At 33.6% G+C, this 24,283-nt stretch overlaps 2 protein-coding genes and 2 long non-coding RNA genes across 4 annotated transcripts; 1 reads left to right on the top strand and 3 right to left on the bottom strand.

The window, feature by feature from the left end:
• Positions 1–269: 269 nt before the first annotated feature.
• Positions 270–2,423, top strand: LOC112279620 (peroxidase 57). Its single transcript, XM_024514245.3, has 4 exons — positions 270–839; positions 1,048–1,236; positions 1,438–1,597; positions 1,730–2,423. The coding sequence occupies exons 1-4, from the start codon at positions 615–617 to the stop codon at positions 2,137–2,139; spliced, it is 984 nt and encodes a 327-aa protein (XP_024370013.1). The 5' UTR covers positions 270–614; the 3' UTR covers positions 2,140–2,423.
• LOC112279619 (peroxidase A2) lies at positions 2,391–4,452 on the bottom strand. Its single transcript, XM_024514244.3, has 4 exons — positions 4,107–4,452; positions 3,772–3,963; positions 3,187–3,352; positions 2,391–3,015 (listed from the first exon to the last, which is right to left on the bottom strand). The coding sequence occupies exons 1-4, from the start codon at positions 4,356–4,358 to the stop codon at positions 2,585–2,587; spliced, it is 1,041 nt and encodes a 346-aa protein (XP_024370012.1). The 5' UTR covers positions 4,359–4,452; the 3' UTR covers positions 2,391–2,584.
• A 2,594-nt stretch (positions 4,453–7,046) lies between these two features.
• Positions 7,047–7,715, bottom strand: LOC112279555 (uncharacterized). The gene is made up of 2 exons (XR_012217056.2): positions 7,575–7,715; positions 7,047–7,269 (listed from the first exon to the last, which is right to left on the bottom strand). It is a non-coding gene; the product is annotated as an uncharacterized LOC112279555 (long non-coding RNA).
• A 133-nt stretch (positions 7,716–7,848) lies between these two features.
• LOC149989603 (uncharacterized) lies at positions 7,849–9,195 on the bottom strand. Its single transcript, XR_016502337.1, has 2 exons — positions 8,594–9,195; positions 7,849–8,403 (listed from the first exon to the last, which is right to left on the bottom strand). It is a non-coding gene; the product is annotated as an uncharacterized LOC149989603 (long non-coding RNA).
• Between the last annotated feature and the right edge of the window lie 15,088 nt (positions 9,196–24,283).

The following is a 24,283-nucleotide window of genomic DNA, read 5'->3' as shown; positions in this document are numbered from 1 at the left end:
TGAGAATCTGGCTGGAAATGGTGCTGAGTGGCAGCCTGCGCCCAGATCGAGGAATCTCTACTCCCGAATGCCGATTGGCTGCTCCGGTCGATCATTCCTGGCAAGTCTCGCGCTCGCTGCCGCCAGAACCGCCGAGCTTATCAGAAAGGGGTTGGAAAGTTTGCGCACATGTTCTGACAGGGGACAAAAACCCAGTCAATCAGTCGTTGGCCTACTCCAGCAACTGGGTATAAAACACTTCACCTGTGCTGTGGTTTATCAGTACCTGCCACTTAATGATTCATGTCCTTCGTTTTGAGCTTCTGCATTCGATGATCCTGGTTGATGCAGATGTAAATGTTTTCGTCTGCACTTGGAGTTTTCGGCTAGAGGCTGGTTTGTGCGAGTGCCAAATCTGCTGGTCAATTTTCTTTTTTGCTGCGTTGGCTCTCAACCAAAATACAACTGACTTGGTTGAATGGGGACTTGTCAAGCCCCGAGCTCGAATAAATTATAAAGGTTGCGAAAGATTTGGAGTATGCTTGCGTGACTAGACCTGTGTGGGTTTGATCTGAGGGATTGACACACAGCGATTGACTGAAGTGTGAGAAGTCGAAGGCATTTGGGTGTGAATAATGGCAGAGCAAAGACTTAGGGGAGGGGCGTGGGGTGTGGTTTTATTGCTAGTGAGGTTGATGAGCTTGCTCCATGGAACGAAAGCATTGAGAGTAGGATTTTACAACAACATCTGCCCTGGCACTGAAACGATTGTCAGGCAAGTAGTGGAGAATAGGTTCAGTAGGGACCAGTCCATTACGCCCGCTCTTCTACGGCTCTTCTTCCACGACTGCTTTGTCACGGTGCTTGCCCAAACCAAAGGTTTTTTTGATATTCCATATATGCTAATACGAGACGATGTTAAGATTAAAGTCAATCGACTTGTCTGTTATCGTATCGTTCATCACCACGTTTTGTTATCTACAAGCCACTTCTAGCAGGATCTGAACAACAAATGTTGCACCAAAAACAACGTTCTAATTGTGCTAATTATGGCTTCTACGTTGGCAGGGGTGCGATGCTTCGTTGTTGATAAACAGCACACCCACTAATTCAGCAGAGAAAGACGCAGGGGCGAACCTGACTGTCCGCGGTTTCGATCTCATTGACACCGCCAAAGCTGCCGTGGAGAGGGTCTGCCCTGGCATGGTGTCTTGCGCGGACATCATCGCATTGGCAACCAGAGACGCCGTCAGGCTGGTAAGAACTACACTAACGCGCATGATTGTTTATATACGACATTATCTTGGTTCTAATTGCCACACGCGGTAAACTCATTGATGTAGAGAAGCATCACTCAGAATTGGCAACTCTCTGGAACAGCCAATCATAAAATAAAAAATTTAAAAACAATTCGCTTACTATTTGGGACAAAATGTGCATGAATTGTGGCCATTGCAGTCTGGAGGACCGAATTTCGCAATGCCGACTGGTCGTAGAGATGGGCGCGTCTCCAGAGCTGACAATGTGAACTTGCCAGGCCCAACCGTGAGCGTGGCGGATGCCACCAGGATTTTTAATGCCCAAGGTTTGACAAGGAACGACATGGTCACCCTTCTCGGTAAATTAAACACGAATACCATAATACCAACTCCCAGCTCCATTTAAACGAGAGTTGGTTTCAGTTTTTGTCCAAATCCGGATTCGAGAGACAAATATTAACAGTCGAATTTCATGGGCTATTCTGTCGCAGGAGCTCACTCTGTCGGCATCACACACTGCAGCTTCTTCCATGAACGGCTCTGGAACTTCGAGGGAACTGGCAGTGCTGACCCATCCATGGACCCCAACCTCGTGATGCGTCTCAAGGCGATCTGTCCGCAACAAGGAGTTGGACTGGGGAGTCCCGTGAACCTTGACCAAGCCACGCCCAACATCATGGACAATACGTTCTACAACCAGTTGATCGCAAGGAAGGGCATCTTGCAGCTGGACCAACGAGTGGCCACCGACAGGACCACTACAGCCCGAGTCAATGTCCTCGCATCACCCCGGTCTACTTTCACAGCCGCTTTTGCGGCCTCACTCATCAGGCTCGGCAATGTGAGGGTGATTGAAGGAAGCGGTGGAGAAATCCGCAAGATTTGCAGCAGAATTAACTAGTCTAGTTACATCACTGAAATTGATAGTTTAACATATGATTGTAGGAAATGGTGCTAGCGAAATGGACCTTTGCTATCTGAAAAATCTAAATAGTTTGATACCGAAGTTTTCCATTCAATTCTTAATCAAAACATTGATGGATAAGCATGGCAATCACTAGTCCAGGAATACACAAATAAGAGTGGTTGGAGACATATAGAAGCAAATGTTCATTTTCATCTTGGTTGCAATCTGATAAACAGATTTGACGCTTTTAATATTGAACCATATCGTTTTTATTCGTCCCTTTTTATGTTACGTCTGCTCACAGATTGAGCGAGGTCGTTGTTTTGTAGATCCCCTATCATTTACATCACAATCGACAAGGGCATCACTGACAGTCTGCTTAGTCTGAGACGAACTTTGTGTTGCATACCACCAACGGCCAGAGCAACCAATGAGGGTGTCAAGCGCGAATAGTATTCGGTAACCGGCAGTTGCGACGCACCTCGCCCTTGTTTCCAGTCATCACCTTAATCGACCCCATCTTGAGCACAGATTGGGCAAAGTCCTTGAAGAAAACGCGTTCATCATTTGCATAAATTTCCACAAGCTGGTTGCTCTGGCCGTTGGTGGTATGCAACACGGCGTCTGAGTTGAGCAGCCCCTTCGCAGCTTGCAGATTCTTGTAATACTGGTTGTCGAAATGGACTGGAGTGAAGTGGTCTAGATTGACTGTAGTGTTCCCGTCTCCATTCGACGGACACAGAGTCTGCAGCTTCGCAAGGTAACTGCTCTCCAGAAATGGATCTGAGCCTGGAGACTGCGAACCACTAGCTTGGTTTCCGAGACGATTCTGGAAGCTAGTACACCTTGCCTTGCCAAACGAATGCGAACCTGGAAAATATATACCAAGTCGAAGTCAGCAGAAGCCTTCACTTTTTAGAACCCAATACTGTTTGTTCCTGAATTGAATGATATGATCACCAGATTTTTCATTTCCTGATAAAACTCACCCTTCTGTCTATCGTGTCGACTCATTTGGAAATCAAGTGTTAGTCGGAGTACCTGAGAGTGCAACGACGTCTTTTTCATTGAGCCCAACAGCGTTGAAACTAGCAACAAGCTGAGTAACGGTGAAGGTCGGCTGGGGGATGGAATTTTCCGCATCGGTCTTGCTGGCTGTCAGACTGTCTCTCCGGCCAAGCTGTACTTCCCAATACGGGCCACCACTCTGGTCAACACCCACACAAATACACACATCAACTATTTTCAACTAATATTGCAGATCTTGTGAGCGTACCATTATTAGGCTTCCAATTCGTTGTGAATCTTCATTATCCGGCGAGTATCGTGGCTAGATAGGATACAGAGACAGCTTGCTAAGTTGACCCCGAAGTCAACCAGGTCATGGTTGACTTTGACACTATCTTTCTCAACCACTCAACAGCCAACTACTAGCATGCACAGATTGACTTGTGTAACTGGAGTCTGAATTCTTCATCATTATCCATTAATTCATCCTCCCACCAACGAGTTTCATGTTCGAGGCTGGGTAACACTGATAGGTTCCCCAGTCATTGATCCATACTGTAAAACTGTTGTGACAATGTCTGAGAACTAAATGAGCTGACAGCGAAGTTAGCTACCCACCAAGGCAACGGAGTCCCGGGCTGCAATGGTCAATATGTCAGCACAGGAGACTGTGTCGGGACACAAAGCCTCCACATCTTGCTTGATATCGTCGATCAATTCGAACCCTCTCGCCGAGTTCAAGTTCGGGGCGGCACTTTTCTCCCCTACGAAGCCTGGTCTGTCGTCGAGCAAGATGGATCCATCACACCCCTGCCGAGAAAATGTTCGAATAGGTAGCCATCGTTAAATCAATGAGTCGTTGACCTCTTGATTAACCATGCAGCAATGCGTGTAATATGACAAACATGCCTAGCGTAACATCATTAATTATAGACAAGAATGGGCCTGTTTACGTTGACAAAGCAATCATGGAAGTGGAGTCGCAGAACGGAAGCTGGCAATCGCTGGTCACGCCGCCTTCCGGCCTCCACCTTGCTAGACACCACTTTCTGCAGATGCGGGCATTTGTTGTCGTAGAAGGAGGGGGTGAGGTGGGAGTCATCCCAAGTAGCAGCTACCGAAAGAATTTTTCCACCAACACATGTCACCAGTGTAAGAGCCATCCAAACGGCGCACTGTGGACTATGAGACTTGTAAATAGCCATATCACTGCTACTAAACAATCTCCAGAGGTGAATGATCAATTCTCTGGTGAGTTCACTATCAGAAAGTTGCGTGTTGAGACTTTGGCAACTCGAGCTCTTATAAGCTCATGGAGGTTCTACCAATCGTGCCTGATTCTCGAGCTCGAGGTGATCTTCCTCATGGTGCGGTCGATTTTTCAGGTCAATGGTGGTGCATGATGGAGGTGTGCGAATTCCTGTAGCTTGAAGAAGAAGTCTGCGGTTCAAGATCAGTCTACTTCGCTGATTTCCTTCACAACCACCGGATCGATATTGCATTATGTGAGTACACCACATGCCGGTAAATTTGACCAGTATGTCATTCTACTCAATTCCACGGCGCAGTTCTTGCCTGTCCTGGTTGTCCTTGCAAATCACATGGTAGAGTAAGGGATCATATGCGTGCGAAGAATTTCTACGCCCTAAAAACCTCTGGTAAGGGATCTAATCCCCATCATATTCACGTACCAAGGTCACTTAAGAGACAGAAATTCCCCGTTTGCAAATGGCCCCCAATTGTTGTATGCACCAGTTGAACCTCAGAAGTAGCACTGATTCTAATTCTAATTAACCGCAGGAATCGATTGAAACAATCGTAATATTATGGTTCCATCCAACCTCACAATCACAAACCTCGACTGGCGCCAAAGGTCCTCGAGTCTCTTTTTCATCACAATCAACTTCAGTAAGAAGTTTCACACAAGATAAGCAAATTTCAGATTTCGGGGATGTGCAGATTCTGTGAGTAAAAAGCATGAGGAGTCTTGGGATAGAAAAGAACCCAAGTACATTTGCGCCCTGCAGTATTTTTGAACACCAAAGGGTAGAGATTGTGTGGAACAAGGACATTCAGCTACGTTGGCAAGACCATTTTTCAATTACCAACGCTGATCTGCACAAGCACAGGTGAAATGTATAATTTTTTACAAACCTTAACATTATCACGCAGGCATCTGTCCCTTTTGCAGTACAATGATCGTGCGGCCACCAGCAAAGACTGCCGACGCTAAAATCAGCGCAGAAGAGATTCATCAGCCTCGAAATTGTAGTGGAGATATTGCTGCGGCCATGGTAACAGCGCAGCCAGCACGAACCTTTGTCTCTACCTATCCTCGACATTTGAGTTTTTTTACAAAAAAATGCTACGTAAGTCGAACTGCAACCTGGTAGAGCAGGGGGGTAGCCTGATAACCTTCCACTACCGCAATTGCCCCACAGCAGCGTTGCTATGCCAGGGAGGTTGAATTCGTCAATGACTTCAGAGGCTGCAGGCCGCCATTGGTCACCCTGAAATATACCACCGACGCCAAATGTTTCATTGTTGCATCATTGACCATTTCACCAAGTCAACTGATGAAAATTCTGTTTGACTGAGCGCTATCGAATGGCAACATTTCATCGATTCATGTTGAAATGAATCAAAGTTATGAAATTCATTTTAGTTTGAGGTCGAAGGGTTTTGGACGGTCAGCAAGGAGGCAAACCGCAGAACAAAGGTATACTGTAGGGAATAATCTGATAGGCGCAAGTTTTGTGACAAGCTGAGAGAGGCCAGTAATGTAGGATACTTCACCCCTACATCTGGGGTATTTTCAGCATAAAGGTCCGGGATTTTCAAGCTTCTTGACTCACCACACAGAAATCCATCACCGCACTTCAGACAGAAGGCACTGTAAAGCAGGCGGTTTTAAGCCAATTCCAATGCAGGAAGCCCTTATATACTGAGAAGTCCACAAGTCACATCACAGATAATTTATGGTACTAGCCATTGTGTACTAAAAAGACTACAATAATAACCAAAAAGATTGAATGATTTGCTTGCTCAATCTTCAGTGATGTTGGCAAACTGGATCCTAACTGCATGGTCGAAAACGTGCTACAAGATGTCATAATCCAACATAACTAAGAAATCGAATGTGTAGATGCTTTCATTCACCTCCACGAATGTCATTTATGCAGCACTTTTCATGAATTGAATGACCTCCAAGAAATTTAGTGCCGTTCTTCAAAAGTCCATTTCAGAATGTGTTTTAAAAGAAAACCAGAAGATCTGCAGTGAGTACCTTTTTGAAAGCCCAATCCAGAATTGCCATGACCAATCTTAAGGATTCGGAGGTGACAAGATCAATGTCGCAGAAAGCACAATCCAAACCACACAAAGTCACCTGTGCTGCATACTATGTCCCCCACCAAATTTAGCAGTCTGCCATCCAAGTGCACTTCTTTCACCTTTAGGTCTTGTTAGCAACATTATGAGCAACGCAATATGAGATGAGAAACCCCAGAATATCGAACACTCAAGCTTCTAAAAACCGGTCATGTAGGTATCATGAGTTGACGTTGTCCACAGTCTTGTCAGACTTGTGCAAAATGGCCACATTGAAAAAGAAGCAAGAAGCAGAGATGAGATGCATAGAAATGAGCCAAGCCCAGACATACAGCCATGCTTTCCAAGCCTGCGGCAGCGAGGCTCTGACAACTCAACATGCTCACAATCTTAAATTTAATCAGTACCATCCGTCACTATATATATATTTTAAATTGTTTGATAAACCTGCATGGCAAACCCTAGCGTAACTAGTCTCCCTCAAAGTTGTTCACAAATTCACAAAGTGATAATAGGTCGAACTACCTAACTGAACCCCTAAATTGGTGAAGTTGAACCCTGCAGCTACTTAAAACTGTTAACTCTTCAATGTTTAGCCCTCAATAAACCAAATTCCAAATTAAAACTATAATTTTCTCGTTGCATAAGAAGTCCTCTCAAGAAAAATCTGTACAACTTGGCATATAACAGAACCCCAATTTTATGCACACGGAACCGTCCTCGATAAGAAGACACCGCCTCAAATCAAGGATCTCTGGCCAGGTGGATTAAAATTGCGCATCTCATCTGCAATAATCATGTTATCGATCCGAAGACTCAGCTTTGTGAAGCTTCATAAGCCTGAACTATAAGCATAGAATCTAAGGAACATTCACCTCTAATGCAAGTTGAATACTTGGCAACTCGATAGTATGGCTTCCAATAACTCCACAATCTCCTCAACAATGTGCTTTTCTATGTAGGAAGTAATAGTGCTAAGAGTACATAACAACTGGGTGATCAACACATCTATGAAGTACTCGCAAGAATTCAAGATCAATGACTAAAAATTAGTAAAAGCTTGAAAGAGAAGCGAGATCTTCATCCATAACTGTAGAGTGGGGGATGTCCAACGTTAAAAGTGACCCGCCTTAAACTTCAGCCTTCAGCCAGGAATCCTCCCTCCAGGATATTCCGCAAGTAAAGCATCTTGCAAAAATTTGGTCCCAGATAATTAATTATGAATACGTTCACGAAGGGGTCAGGTCGGTTGTGAACATGGTGAAACACATGACAATAAAAAGAAAAAAGAAGAATCAAAAATTGAAAATTAAAACATGAGTAGATAGAAACGGTGACGTAATTAGTTTAATCAGGAATACAAAATGAAAAAATATGTAAATAAATAAATAAATAATCATCCCTAAGGAAGAGATTACAAGAATGAAAACATTAAAATAAAATAGATTAAATCTGCGTCCTATTCTTGCCTTCACTTAACAATCTCCAATTGCGACTTTCTAATTTCGATGGGGGCCACAATATGCAACGCTACCTCACAACTTTCTCAAGCAGCCCTAAATTCAACCCACCACTTAGCAGACTCGGCTACAATCTGACAGTTCAAATCATCTCCTCAGCTCATTCGCAAGAGACTGCAAATGCAGTCGTGAGCTGATCAGTATTGATCGTAATTGTACCTGCGGTGAGCAATCTGAGAAGAGTTCAAGCGTCACAGGAGAAGGATGGTGAAAGAAGCTGCCTTCTTGGAGGTTCATCTATGACTGACTGGACCAAGTCGCAAGGTAATCAACTGATCTATGCCTTCCAGTACTCAGCATGGATCCGCGTTCTTTGATATGGATTACCCATAATTCATGGTTAAAGTTCGTGCAATTTATTGTTGTCCAATGAGTTGCTTCATAATAATCATCACAGGTTCTGCATTTTAAAGGAAACCCACATATGCTCAATCTATGGTTTTCCATTTCATGTTACGGTCATAGCCACTGTTCAAACAGCTACATGAGAAGATCAACCCTGATCTTCACGACCATGACAAATTAAAAGATTAAGAAAAGAAGATGGAGAAGAACAGCAGTATAATCCTCACAACCTTCCGGACACAAACCTTTGAGCAAAGTTGCCAGAGTCTTTACACCGCAGTGAGGAGACGCAAGGGTTTCTGGAGCGAGCTGAGACTTGACAAGCCATCACAGTCTCACACGATGCAGCAGCTCACACTTCCATGCTCGGGGTACAAGCTTTGCTGGCCACCAATGGTTGCTGCTGCTGTGTCATTGCTTCAACAGCCACCCCTTGCTCTTCACTCCTGTATTTCCAGCAGAACCCTACAACTCCATTCCACAGCACACAACACAACAGAACACTCTTTCAAAGCAAAACGCCTACAAAGCCCATGTTCCGACACGACTCACATGGGACCCAATTCTCCAACTCAAGGGTAGAGAGACCTACAGTCCTCTGTACTAAACCCTTCCAACCGAGAACACACAATCCTCGTTCAGAGTCTCACTAACAAGCACGAACTGAAGCAACAAAATTCAGCTAAAAAACTACCTTCCATTCTGAGACCAGTACCTAGTTGATGAAACAAGATTCCAAGCCAAAAAAGAAAAAGGGATTTAACAAAAATCACCATCCAGAAAGAGATCTAGAGCAAGAATTCTTCCACTGTAACAAACTGAGCGTTCAAAGCTTGTGAGACTAAGTGTGGGTACAGCACCAGCAGCCCATTCTAGGCACAGAATAAATGGACAGACATTTCGCTCTGCAGCCCACAAACAAACAAACAAACAAACAAAGCTTGGTCACAGAATCCAAAGTCATCCAGTAACTTAGGTGGTGTGCTTACAAAACTGGCATTTTTAACCCTAATTAGGATACTTCCATGGATTACACCGGTAGCGCGTAAGAGTGATATCTTCAGCGAAACCTTGAATATATATATATATATAAAAACGAAGTTTAACAGTTAACCAAGTAACGGTTAGGTAGCCCAATTTATGGGTCTTTATTTGTGCTTAGGAGCGAAGGTCACAAGCTGCAACTTTCAAAGTTGGTGATTGCTTGAAATTAAGAAGTCTTTTATGATTTATTTATTGGTTTTAGATTTTGGAAAATTATCTAAAATGTCATGAAAGGAAACAATGAGAGTAAAGTGGATTGTTTTCTTGTTAGGCATGAATAGTGTTGCTCCTTAGAATTTCCCTTGGGCCATCTAGGAAAATAATTTTTACAAATGTTTAAAAAAATCATGTCAAAATTGCTCAAATATACATGAATATGCATATATATATATATATATATATATATTTATTAAAACTATACACAACATATTTTCTTACATTTGTCAAAAAAAATATAATTAAAATATAACATTTTAAAATAAAAAGTTAAAATAATTGTACAAATATATATTTCTTCCAACAATAAACTTAAACTTATACTTCTAAATAAAATTGATATTATATATTTTAATTTATTTTAAATATTTATTTTAAAATTAATCCTATTTTAAAATTCTTTTTGAAACTATGATATAGTATTTTGATAAGCTTTATCACAAAGTGACTTAATTTACAATCTTATTAAATAAATTTAATAAGATTAATTTTTTACCATATTAATTTAATTTTTGATTACTTTACAAAATCCTGAAAATTAAAGATTAAATTAAGTTATAATTACATAATACACAATAAAAATATCATAGATTTTTTTAGGAGTATATGTAGTTACAATTATAGTCTTATTTATGAATTTCAAAGATATGCAAGATTTTTTTTAAAACTTATGATGCTGATATTTATAATCATTTTCTTATATATATATATATATATATATATATATATGTATATTTTACTACTTTATTAATATACAAACAATAATAAATTGTATCATATTACATATTGCTTTCCAAATTTTAACTTTTAAAACCAATTTTAAATTTTTTAATAAAAATTTCTATTTTTTTTTAAAGTGTATTATTTATTTGAAGGGGTTTATTATATAATAACAAGATATACATATTATAAAATCTCAGATAATTTTATAAAGTTTTTTTTAAATATCAAAATATTAAATAGATTTTTAGGTTCTTATATTTTAAATTTATAAATAAATTCAATCTTGAAAACTTCTAAAAAATATCAATTGAATATTTCTATGGTTCTTTATTAAAAATCTAAGAAAGATATGTTACTTTTTACTTATAAAAAAATATTGACATGAAGCAAAAATAATATATTAATTAAGTTGGAATAAATAAATTATATATATAGCATTAAAGATTAATAGGTTTATCAAAAAATATTAGAAAGCATAATAATTATTATTTATGAAATAACTTTAAGTTTAATAATAGTTTATTATATCTCAAAAGTTTATTATGTGTACTTCTAAGATATCTATGATTTTACATTATTCAAACATGCTATGGTTTTCTTATGCTTGGCTCTAATAAAATATATATATATATATATATATATATATAATGGTCATATAAATAAGACTTTGTAAAAATAAAAATAAAAAATATAATCTAGTAATATGCAAGTAAGTATCAAAGTTCCTAAGTATCAACCATGTGGTCTTTTTCAACTACTTCTTATTTAAAAAATACCATGGTTATTTTTTTAATGTATTTTATTATAGACCTTCTAACTCTTAGAAATAAAACTTAATTTTAATTAGTGATGGTTTTTTTCACCAAAATAATCTATTTTATCTAGTATAACAAACTTATTTATAATGAAGAAACATACAGATTATATACTCTCTACAAAGTGTCATAGTTTATATTACTTGAACAAATTAGTCATGTTCAACTTCTTCAAACTAGACTAAAAGCAAGAAAGGAATTGACAAGTGAAGAAGACTTTCATTCTTACATCTATATATACTATCTACCTAAAAGCTATGTGGCAAGCTTTTAGAGGACTTTCAAAACATATTGACTTTACACAATACATATCTTAACTTACAAAGTAAGTTTTCTACATGGACACCATACAATTAGCCTATTCCACAAGTTACTAATATATATGGCACGTGGTTAACTAGTTGACTAAGTTTCTAACTTATTATCAAGGACATGAATCTCAAAGAAAAAGAACCTCAATATACTCTTGTATCACTGAAAGGAACTAGAAAGTCACTCAAAGATGATATAATATTGAACTAGAATGGCTATTGCCAAAAACAAGAAGACTAGAAAGTCTTGAAACAAGACTAACTACTAGAAAGGCATTGACAAGAGTGAAAAAGGCTTCACTTTTGTCTCCATATATACTCTTAACTAGGAATTATGTGGCGATGTCCTATAGGACCTCTAAAATGTGTTAACTTAGCAAGATACATATCTTAATTTGCATGGCAAGTTTTCTATATGTGTGCCACATAGTTAAGTTGTTCCACAAGCTAAGAATACATGGTTAACTTATTGACCAAGTTTCTAACCTATCAATCAACTACAAACATATGTAAAGTCAAGCAGCATCTCTGAAGCTTTTAAGAAGCTTCTCTAAAAGGTCTTATGAAATTAACCTACTTTTATCTAATTTTACCTATTTCTATCTAATCATATAAGTATTTATTAGAATACCTATATATGTCTATAATATTACTCTCTTTTCTAGAAATAAGTTCCATGAGGAACGATCTTCATATATTGAAGAAATCAAAGATGCGGCAAATTGTATTTGCCACATACTCTAATCTTTATTCTCTTCAAAGATGGTTGATAGGCCCTCTCAGCCATTGATAATATCTCATACCATGGCAAAAAGACCATCCTATTATTTGGTTGTTATTAAGGCCTTTATAACTTCCTTCAAATAAAACATTTAGAACACTATTAGGAATTGTTCATGCCTCTAATAAAATCACCAAACATTGGGAGTTTCTTCTAATGTCATGATACCAAATACATTATATCTTATCATTTATTCATGGAAGGATATGTCGTTCTTGAGGATCTTTATTTTGATTTTGTCGTCTTAAAGGTTATAACAATCGCAATGTCTCGTCTAGTAATTTTGTAAATAAAAACTCTTAAGTTGAATTTGCTAGTTATTGGTTATCCATCTTCTTAACTACACAAAAGCTACAAAGAAGGATAAAAAATAAAATGTTATTTTTCTTTTGTCTTATTTCTTTTAAAGATATGTTATTCTTTAACTTGATTTTGATGGATGTCATTGATAAAAGGCTTCAACTCTCTTTGCTGCATTTGCAAGATTCTTTGATGGCTTCCATATGCGGTCACTAATATCATATCTATGCCAATGAATAAGATATTCCAATTTATTTCAGTACCGCTTTGAATCTAAGACATCTTCTATGCCAAACTCTTGATTATTATCCACTTCTATAAGAAGAGGTGATATTTGTCTTCTTCCCAAATTATTCATTGTCTTATATGACTCAAGAAGAGATGTATGAAATACAAGGTGGATCTTTATAGACTCCGATAGATATAATCGATAAGCAACATGATTGATTTGTTTACAAATAGGAAAAGGTTCAGGCCTACAATAGTCGAACTTGTCACAAGGACGAGTAGTTTTGATATTGCCATAAAATAACCATACCTTATCACCTATGTTGAATTGTGGTTGCTCCTTGCAATAGGCATTTGCATTGGTCTTTTGTTGTTCTTGAGTTTCCTTTAATTATGTCTTCATTCTTGCATGTAGCTCTGAGAAATGATTTATTAAATCTTTTGTTGTAGGATTATCAACTTTTGAAAAGTCAAAAATATCAAGTTGTAGATGATAACCATAATTGGAAAAAAAATGTGTTTATTGAATAGAAGAATATACTAAATTATTGTATGCAAACTCTGCCAATGGTAAAAGAATTGTCCAATCATCTTGATGATAGTTGATGATACACCTCAAATATTGCTCCAAAACTTGATTCACTCTTTCTGTTTGTCCATCAGTTTGAGAATGAAAAGCCAAAGAGAGCTTTATATCCATCTTTAAAATCTTGAATAGGATTCTCCAAGATCTTGATACAAATTGAGTCTCTCTATCCAATAATATCCTTTGGTAATTCATGATAGGGATAGATATTATCAATGAAAAGTTTGGTTGTTTCTTCACCTAAAATAGATTCTTTATATGGTACAAAATATGCCATTTTGGTGAAGGGATCTACAATTACGAATGTAAAGTCATATGAACTTGAACTTGAAAGATCTATAATAAAATCCATAGAAATGAAAGACCATAGTTGTTTTGATATAGGCAATGGTAAGAAAAGTCCATAGGATCAATGATGAAGAGTTCTTGATCTAAAACAAATGTTATATGAGTAGACAAAGTTTGTTACCACTTTCAATATTTGCGGCTACTAAAAATCTTTGGATATAAGTTCTAAAGTCTTATTGTATTTAAAATGTCTTGCTCCTAGAAAGTCATAATGTGGTTGAAGAACACGTAAATGTCCTTCTCTTTTTAGAACATATAGGTGTCTTTCAAAATAGAGTAGGTTATTCTTGAATTCAAACTTTGAAACATCATGAGACTTAGAAGAAAGATTCTTCATATCATGAATAAAAAGATCAGAGGATATACTTAATTGAATTTGTTTGACAAAGGTCGAATCAACATTCAATGTTGATTTCATTGCTCAAAGATGAAAATGCTTTGGCTTCAAGAAGATTGTTCTTTGTTGATTAAAATATACGTTTCTTTCTTTTGGTATAAGATAAGAGCGTCTAGAAAGACTATCTGATAAATCTTATTGTTTTCCATATTAATATATGATCTTGAAATCAAATCTTGATAATGACATATTCCAACGGGCTTAGTGATAATTCAAAACATGCACCAATATGAAATATTTGAGGTTCTTGTGATCTGTATATACTGCGACTGGATTTGAAGTGCCTTCTAGATAATGAATCTATTTTTTAAATGAATTCACAATTGCAAGAAGTTTTTTTTTGTCGGTCTCATAGTTAATCTCAACTATTAAAAATCTCCTGGAATTGAAAGCTATTAAATGGAATTTATCATGTATTTCTATTTGTGACAATATTGCATTCAAGACAAAGTTTGATGCATCTATTTTCATAAAGAATGCCTTAAAAAAGTTGACACAATACAAAATTGGTGCAAAAGTAAATTCCTTCTTCAAAGCAACAAATAATGCTTTGACTTCTTTATTCTTTTCAAGTTTGTCTTTACAAGTCAAATGTGTAAGTGAAGCTTCAACTTAAGAAAAGTTCTTGATACAGATTTGGTAATAATTGGGAAAGCCCAAAAAAAATTGCACATCTCTTATTGTTTTTGAGATCTTCCAATCTATGATAGTTTGGACCTTCTTGAGATCCATTATAAGGCCTTCATTGAAAATGATGTATTCCAAAAAGTCAACTTGAGTAATGTGGAATACATACTTTTCTATCTTTGCCTATAATCATGCAACTCTTAGTTTTTGTAATACATACTTTTCTATCTTTGCCTATAATCATGCATCTCTTAGTTTTTGTAATACATAATGAACATGAACTTCATACTCTTTTATATTCTTAGAATAAATTAAAATGTTATCTAAATAACAAACTATAAAATAATCAAGAAACTCACAAAAGAAATCATTCATTAGATTTTAAAAAATGGTTGGTATATTTATGAGTCCAAAAGACATGACATTATATTCAAAATGTCCATACCTAGTTTGAAAAGCAATCTTCCATTCATCTCTTTCTTTGATGTGGACCAAGTTATATTCTCTTTATAGATCTATTTTTGTATAGATCTTTACTTGATTTAGTTGATTAAGAAGTCCTGAAATTAAAGGTAGAGGATACTTATTCTTGATAGTGATCTTGTTATGTCCTCGATAATCCACACACATCAACAAAGATCCATCTTTTTTCTTCACAAATAAGATAGAAGTGTTAGCTAGAGATTTAAAATGGCGTATAAAGTTCTTAGCCAAGTTCTCATTAATATATTCTTTGAATACAACCAATTCATTTTGTGATAGGCTATAGATTGGTCCAAATGGTGGTTGAGTTCCTTCTTGAAGATCAATGGTACAATCATAAAGATGATGCTCTGAAAGAATATTTGCATTCTTCTTATAAAAAACATCCTAGAAATCTTAATACTGGCTAGAAATACCACTTGATATGTTCTCACTATTAGCAATGGATGTAGCATATATAGCAAAAGATGGTCTTTTATTTATGGCATGCATGAAAACTCTCGCATCTATCAATAAAGGTTAGAATATATTAGACTTATGGATTTCTACTTACATAGCATGACCTTGGATTAAACTATGGATGGAATTAAGATTGCAAGAAATTGAATCTATTTGAGGGTTATATTTTTTTAACCACGATAATTTTAAAATAATTGAATTAAAAGGAGATTTAATCATATTAAATATTACTAAACTATTGTGACTACTAATTGCTACTTCTACAAGAATAGTTTTATGTATAATATCCTTAAAAGACAATGAATGTCCATCTATTACTTCTACATGCACAGGTTTGATTTTCTTAACTAAAAATATATCTTTTTTTTTTACAAAGTCTTCATCTATAAGACAAGCTAAGTCTCTTGAATCCAACAAGACTAAAACTCTGTGATTTTTTTTATTCTAAACAGACTTATATTATAAAATAAGGTGAAGGATTAAAAGAGAGAATAGGACCTTTACTAGATGTTGTACATGATTCTAGGTGCATGGTCCCTATTGTAACTGGAGCAACTCATTTTTCAACACATTGTCTTCTTTAGCAATCGTGCTTCTTATTTTGTAATTACATTGTTTCTTTGGATAATGTTAAATAGTATATTTAGTTTTTCCATAATATAAGCATAAGCCCTCTTGACTCTTTTCCTGCTCTATGAGGGATATAAAACATACTGTATCAATTTGTATTGATTCTAGCTTTGATAAATAAGATTTTAAAAACTTAGGAATTGCCATCATTATTTGATTTGTTCCTCTTCTACCATATCTTTGTTCTTGACATCTTTCAAATAATCAATTGTAACATGCGATAGCTTGAGCAATAAATTCTTTTAAAGATTTTGTCTTTGACTTTGTCAGTAACAAATCTTTGTAATTATCCTTCATCCTGTATCAAAATTGATTGATAAGTGCTTTGTTATTCCAGTCCACGTCCCAAGTGAGGTTTTAGAATTCAGCAAGATATATAATAGCTAACTGTGATTCTTGCCATAAAAATAAGAGCTTGGTTTCTTCTACTCTTTTTTTATCACTTTTTTCAAATGTTGCCATAAACACTTCTAAGAATGAATTCAAATCATAAAAGAGTCACAAATCTTTTTTCATTAAAAGTACAAATCAATGGAGATTTCTATCCTTAGAATCTTAATAATTTCATAAAGATCTACAATAGTTGTAAATCTATTCTTACTTTAGCTAAGAATAGCATCCATAAACTTTCCTTCCATAGACAACTCAAACAAATTTAAAAAGTCAAATTAGAAGAGGATAATCCATAACCTCTAATAAAAATTTCCACAAAGAAGAATAATCCGTAATTTCTAATAAAAATTTCCACAAAGAGGAATAATCCTCTCTCTTTAAAGAAAAGATCAGTGTTAGAAAACAAGAATTTTTTTTTAAAGATAGATAGTCTGCAACCTTCAAAACACAAGAATAGAAGTAAGGTAATCCACTCACTTCTAAAACAAAACATGAATGATATATAAGTACTCTTGTCAAACTGTCAAGGACATGAATTTGGAAGAAAAAAATCTTCCATATACTCTTATATGATTGAAAGGAATTAAAAAGTTACTCAAAGATGATATAATATTGCACTAGAATGGCTATTGCCAAAAATAAGAAGATTAGAAAGTCTTGAAACAAGACTAAAGACTAAAAAGACATTGACAAGAGTGAAGAAGGCTTCACTCTTGCATCTATATATACTCTTAACTAAGAATTATGTGGCGATGTCCTATAAGATCTCCAAAACATGTTAACTTAGAAAGATACATATCTTAACTTGCAAGGCAAGTTTTTTATATATATGCCACATAATTAATTTATTTTGCAAGCTACGAATAATTGATTAATTTGTTGACCAAGTTTCTAACCTATCAATCAACTACAAATACATATAAAATAAAACAGCATCTATGAAGCTTCTAAGAAGCTTTTCTAAAAGGTCTTATAAAATTAACCTATTTTTATCTACTTTTATCTATTTCTATCTTATCATATAAGTATTTATTAGAATACCTATGTTCATCATACCTTTCAATCAACCACAAATATATATAAAGTCAAAGTAGTATCAATGAAGCTTGTAAAAAGCTATCCTAGAAGATATTATAAAATTAATCTATTTTTATTTACTTCTATCTATTTATATTACCTAGATAAAAATTATAATAAATATATGTTTGTTATATTATCCTCCCCTATAGACATAGGTTCCTTGAGGAGTGGTGATGATATATTGAAGAAGTCTAAGATATAACAAATTATATTTGCCATGTATTGTGATCATTGTTTCTTTTGAAGATAGTTGATAGGTCATCTTAATCATTTGTAATGTTTCATTCTAGGATAGAAAGGCCACCTTGTTATTTGATCATTATTGAGATCTTTGTAACTTCCTTCAAACAAAACATTTGTAATACCATCAAAAGTCATTCCTAACTCTAATAAAATCACCAAATATTGAGATTTTCTTTCTAAGTTGTGATACCAAATGTCTTGTATTTTTCCATCTATTTGAAGAAAAATATGTTGCTCTTGAAGGTCTTTATTTCCATTACATTGTCTTGAAGGTCTTCATTTCCATTGCATTGTCTTGAAGGTCTTTATTTCTATTGCATTATCTTGAAGGTTGTGATAATTGCAATGTCTTGTTTAGTAAGTTAATAAATTATGGCTTTTGACTTGAATTTGTTAACTATTGATTCTCCATATTTTTATTGCTATAATTATATAAAAAATACAAGCAAGGGTAGAAGATAGAATGTAATATTTCATAAATTAAGTTTTTTTTATAACAAAGATTTGCTATCCTTCATCTTGATTTTGATAGATGTTATTGATGAAAAGCTTTGACCTTCACTGTTGTATTTATAAGATTTTTTTATTGGCTCTCATTTTCTTTTGCTAATATTGTATCTACACTAATGAATAAAATATTTCTATGTAAGTCAGCACTGCCTTAAATCTAAGACATCTTTTACCTTAAATTTTTAATTATTATTATTCACTTCTATAGGATGCAGTGGTATTTATTGTCTTTTTGAGATATTTATTATCTTATATGGCTCCAATAGAGATACATAAAATACAAGATGGATTTTAATAGACTTCAATAGATATAATTAATAAGCAACTAGATTGACTTGTTTACACATAGGAAATTGTCCAAGTCTACAATAATCCAACTTGTTATAAGAGCAAATAGTTTTATTATTATAATGAAGTAACTATATTTTATCACCAACGTGAAAATGAGATTGTTCTATGTGATAGGCATCAATATTATTTTTTTGTTGTTTTTGAGGCTTTTTTTGGTCGCACCTTTATTGTTGTATATAGCTCAGATAAATGATTTGCTAAATCTTTTGTTGCAAGATTATATATGTTTAAAAATTCAAAAGTATCAAATTATAGATGATAACCATAATTAATAAATGAAGGTGTTTTTACAATGAATAATTTTTTATATTATTATAAACAAAATTTATCAATAGAAAAAATAGTTCTCCAATCATCTTATTGGTAATTGATGGCACACCTCAAATATTGTTCCAAAACTTAATTTACATGTTCTATTTGTCTATAGATTTGAGGATGGAAAATCAAAGTTAGTTTTATGTCTATCTTTAAAATTTTTTAAAAAAAATTTCATAATCTTGATACAAACTAAATTTTCTTATTCAATATAATATCTTTAAATAATCCATGATAGCGATAGATGTTGTCAAGAAAAAACTTAATTGTTTCTTCACCTAAGATAGTTTTTCTACATGATATAAAATATGCCTTGAAATATAATAGATTATTCTTGAATTCAAACTTTGAAGTATCATGAGATCTTAAAGGATTTTTTTTAATATTATAAATAAGAGGATCAAAAGACATACTTGATTAAATTTACTTAAAAAAAGTTGAATCAATAATTAGTATTGATTTCATTGCTCAAAAATGAAGGTATTGTAGCTTTAAAAAAAATATCTATTGTTGATCAAAAACAGCATCTCTTTCTTTTTGTAAAAAGTAAGATTGTCTAGAAAATATGTTTGACAAATCTTGTTTTTTTGTTCAATAAAAGATCTTAAATTTGAATCATGACAAGGACATGCTCCAATAAGCTTGGCAACAATTCAAAATATGTATTGATATAAAATACTCAAGATTCTTATGATTCATATATACGGTGTCGTGTTATAATATGACTATATGGTAAAAGATGATAGTATGGATCTTATTATAGAAGAGCCAAGTTAAAAGAAAAGATAGAAAAATATGGATAAAAGATAGGGAGGTGATAAAACTTTTAGTAGTAATGCTGCCCTTTTAGAAAAAATAGCTTCTACTTACTTTGTAGGACCAAAAATAAGGCAAAATAAGGTAGATTGGAAAAATAAATGATATAGACATCTTTAGGAGAAAGTTAAGAGTAAATTCTAGTAAAAATTACTTAAAAAAACTAGATGTTGATACCCGGAGAGAGCCGATTATGAACCAGGGTCGAAATCAGACCCTAAGGCACAAAACTGACTCTCGATGACAACTCCGGGACTCTTTGGCAGATCAAAGAAGGAGATTTGATAGAAGATTGGATAAGGTTTCTATGGGTATTGATTTTGGGTGATTTGAAGTTGTTATGACTTTGTAAGAGCTTTGCAAAGTCAAGGTTTGTTTTAGATGACTTGGATTTTATGAAATAAAATAGGGTTTATGTTTTGGATGATTTCAAGAGTTTTATAATAGATCTACAGGTGAATTTTTTTGTAATTATGGTTATAGTTGTGTTTATTATGTTTTGTGAATTTGAGCTCGATCTAACAGTTGAATTGAGGAATATTGAGGTTTAAATCGGTCAAGGTCTTAGAAAGTAGAATTTTAGATCTAGTGAGGGTTTTTAAGATTCCTTGCAATCTACTAGTTGGATTGGAATGAAACTTATGTGAGAGGATATAAGACTTGTTTTGCTATATAATTGAGAATTTTGAGATCAATTAAACAATGCAAAGAAGAGATATTGGCTCTGGAAGATTGGCATCAAGGTTAGAGAAGAAAGCCAATCAATACCCAAGCACATTTTTGAGGTTATTGCCTATTTCGTAATTCCGATCCTTTTCAAAAAAATTGTGATTGTTTTTAATTAAGTTTTTAATAAGTGTGAAAAATTTGAATTAAGATCAAATGTTTATTCATTAGTTATTGAGGTTTAAATCTGTTATAGGAATTACTAAGATTTGGTTAAGAATTTGGTTTAGGATTAGGATTTGGTTTAGGGTTTAGATAGGGTTTGGTTCAGGGTTTAGGATAGGATTTAGGATTTGGTTTAGGATTTGATTTAGGATTTAGGATTTAGATAGGGTTTGATTTAGGTTTTAGGATTTGGTTTAGGATTTAGTTAAAGTTTGGTTTAGGATTAGTTAAAGTTTGGTTTAGAATTTAGGATTTAGGGTTTGGGTTTAGGATTTGATTAGGGTTTGGTTTAGGATTTTATTAGGATTTTTTTAGAGTTTAAGATTTAATTAATTTTGGCCTAAAGTTTGAACGAAGTCCAATAGGATTTTAACTAGGATTAAATTAAGATTGAATTGAGATATATTTGAGAGATATTTGTGATTATTCTAATATTTCTTTAAGATTTCTTATTGTTTCTTTGAAATTTCTTTGAGGTTTCTTTGAATTTGATTAAGCTTGTTTAGCATTATTGTGGTCAAATTAGAGCATTATTAGTATTCTATTAGAATTAGGATTTTATTATAGCAATTTCTATTCTTCTTTCCACAGTCAGGTGCTTGGAGCATTCTCAAGCAAGACATCACGTATTACGACAACGGTGACTAAATTAAGAGCAACTTCTAGATAATGTCACTGTTCTTCAAAGTAATCCACAATTGTAAGAAGTTCTTTATTATGGATTTTGTATTTGATCTTGGCTACTAAAACTTTTTTGAAATAAAAAGCTACTAGGTAAAGTTTATTATTTTTTTTCATTTGTGACAATATGGTACTCAAAAAAAATTTAATGCATCTATTTTTATAAAAAAATAGCTTAAAAAAGTTGACATGATACAAGATTGGTGCAAAATTAAACAATGTCTTTAAAGCTTCAAATATTGCTTCTTTTCCTTGATTCCATTAAAGTTTGACTTTATAAGTCAAATGTATAAGTAAATATGCAAGTTAAAAGAATTCTTTGATGAAGATTTGATAGTAGTTGGGAAATTTCAAAAAGCATTTGACATCTCTTATTGTTTTTGAAATCTTCCAATGTATAATAGATTGAATTTTCTTAGGATCTATCATAAGTCTATTATTTGAATTCATGTATCTTAAAAAGTCAATTTGAGTAGTATGAAATACATACTTTTCTATCTTGGTATAAAATCTCACATGTTTTAGTTTTTGAAATATACAAAAAATATGAAGTTTATATTTATTTGGATTCTTAGAATAGATTAAGATGTTATCTTCATAATAAACAATAAAATCATTCAAAAACTCTTGAAAGACATCATTCATTAGATTTTCAAAAGTTTTTGGTGCATTTGTAAGTCCAAATGGCATAATATTATATTCAAAATATTCGTACTTGGTTTGAAATACAATCTTCTATTCATCTTTTTTTTATGTATATCAGATTATATGTCTCTTGTAGATCTATTTTTGTACAAATCTTAGCTTGATTCAATTGATCAAAAAGTCCAAATATCAAAGATAGTAGATATATATTCTTGATAGTGATCTTAGTGAGTCTTTGATAATCAACACATATCGGCAATGATCTATTTTTTTTTTCACAAATAAAATTGAAATTCTTGCTAGAAATTTGGAATGGCATATGAAATTCTTGGACAATTTTTTTTTAATATACTCTTTGATTTTAGCTAATTCACTTTGTGATAAATTTTAGATTGGTCCAAATGGTGGTTGATCTCTTTTTTAAACGTTAATTAAGAAGTTATAGAAAGAATGTTGTGAAAGAGTATTTGCATTTTTTTTTCAAATATATCTTTAAAATCTTGATATTTGCTAGAAATGCCATTTGAAGTCTTTCCACTATTAGAAATAGATGTGGCATAAATGACACAAGGTGTTCATTCTTTTCCAACATACAAAAAAACTCTTACATATATAAATATAGGTTTGGTTGTACTAGACTTATGATTTTCTACTTGATTAATTATACACTTAATTATACTTTTAGAAAAGTCATGAGTACGAGAAATCCAATCTACTTAAGGATTCTATTTTTTTAAGGATGATAAGCCTAAAATGATTGAATTAAAATGAGATCAAATGATATTAAATACCACAAAGCTACTATGACCATTAGTTACTACTCTTAAAGAAAATATTTTATAAATAACATTTCTAGAGGATAACCGACAATTATTTATGACTTCTACATGAATAAGTTTTGTTTTCTTTACTAAAAGTATATTATGTCTTTCAACAAATTGTTTATCTAAAAAACAAGCTGAGGCTCCTAAACCTAGCAAGGCAAAGGCTTTGTGATATTTAGATCCTAAACTAACATCTATTATAAAACAAAGAGAGGATTCTGAAGAGAGAATAAGACCTTCATTTGGTATTGTATAAGCTTCCAATTGTACAATTCCTATTGTTGTTGGAGAAATTATTTTTTGACATACTATCTTTTTTGATAGTTATACTTCTTGTTTTATGATTGTGTCACTTCTTTGTACAATATTGAGCAGTATGTTTTGGTTCTTCACAATATAAATATAATCCTTTTTGACAATGATAATTTTTATTTTACAAATAAAGTTTAAAATATATTATATTAATTTGTATATCCTCTACTTTTGAAGGTATGTATTGAGAAGACTTTGATTTTGCTATTGAATTGTAACAACGTTGAAGCCTATTTATATGATTCTCATATTAAAATCCAAAAAGTCAATTAACATAGTTTACAGCAAAATCAATTACTTAATTCAATGTTTGAGGATCAAATAAACTGAGCATCACTTTCTTTACCTCATATAATAATCCATAAAGAAATTGGTTAATAAGTACAACATCATTCTACTTGATATCAATTGCAAGTTATCTATATTATGAAGCATACAATGTTATGGATTAATTTTTTTGTTACAAAATATGAATCTTGTTCATTATAACATAAATTATATCATATTTTCTATATATAGATTAAAATTCCACCAAGAAAGCTTCCAAATTATTCAATATTAGGTCACATTATTAAAAAAAAGATCAAGATTATGATAATGCAAAATTAAAAAGTAATATTTTAATAAACTTGACTTGTGATCATCAAGTTGAATAGCTTTGGGATTGAAATTCAATTGCTAGTTGTACTTAATTGATGAATTCTTGAAAATTTGATCTTGTACCATGAAACTTCTCAAGTAAGGTAATTTTTGTTTCTATAATACTTAAATGATATTTCACTATAGGAGAAAGAATATGATTTGGTAGAGATGTTGAAGCAACTTCAATCATTTCTATATTTCTTTTTTTTGTCATTCTTATTCCTTCTTGTCATGGTAAATTGAATTCATTCATCACAAGCATTAACTCTCTCAAAAGTTCTTAC

The sequence above is a fragment of the Physcomitrium patens genome, chromosome 3, assembly GCF_059467195.1.
Source record: "Physcomitrium patens ecotype Gransden chromosome 3, ASM5946719v1, whole genome shotgun sequence".
Classification (NCBI taxonomy): domain Eukaryota; kingdom Viridiplantae; phylum Streptophyta; class Bryopsida; order Funariales; family Funariaceae; genus Physcomitrium; species Physcomitrium patens.
This window is presented reverse-complemented; position numbering and strand designations above follow the sequence as displayed.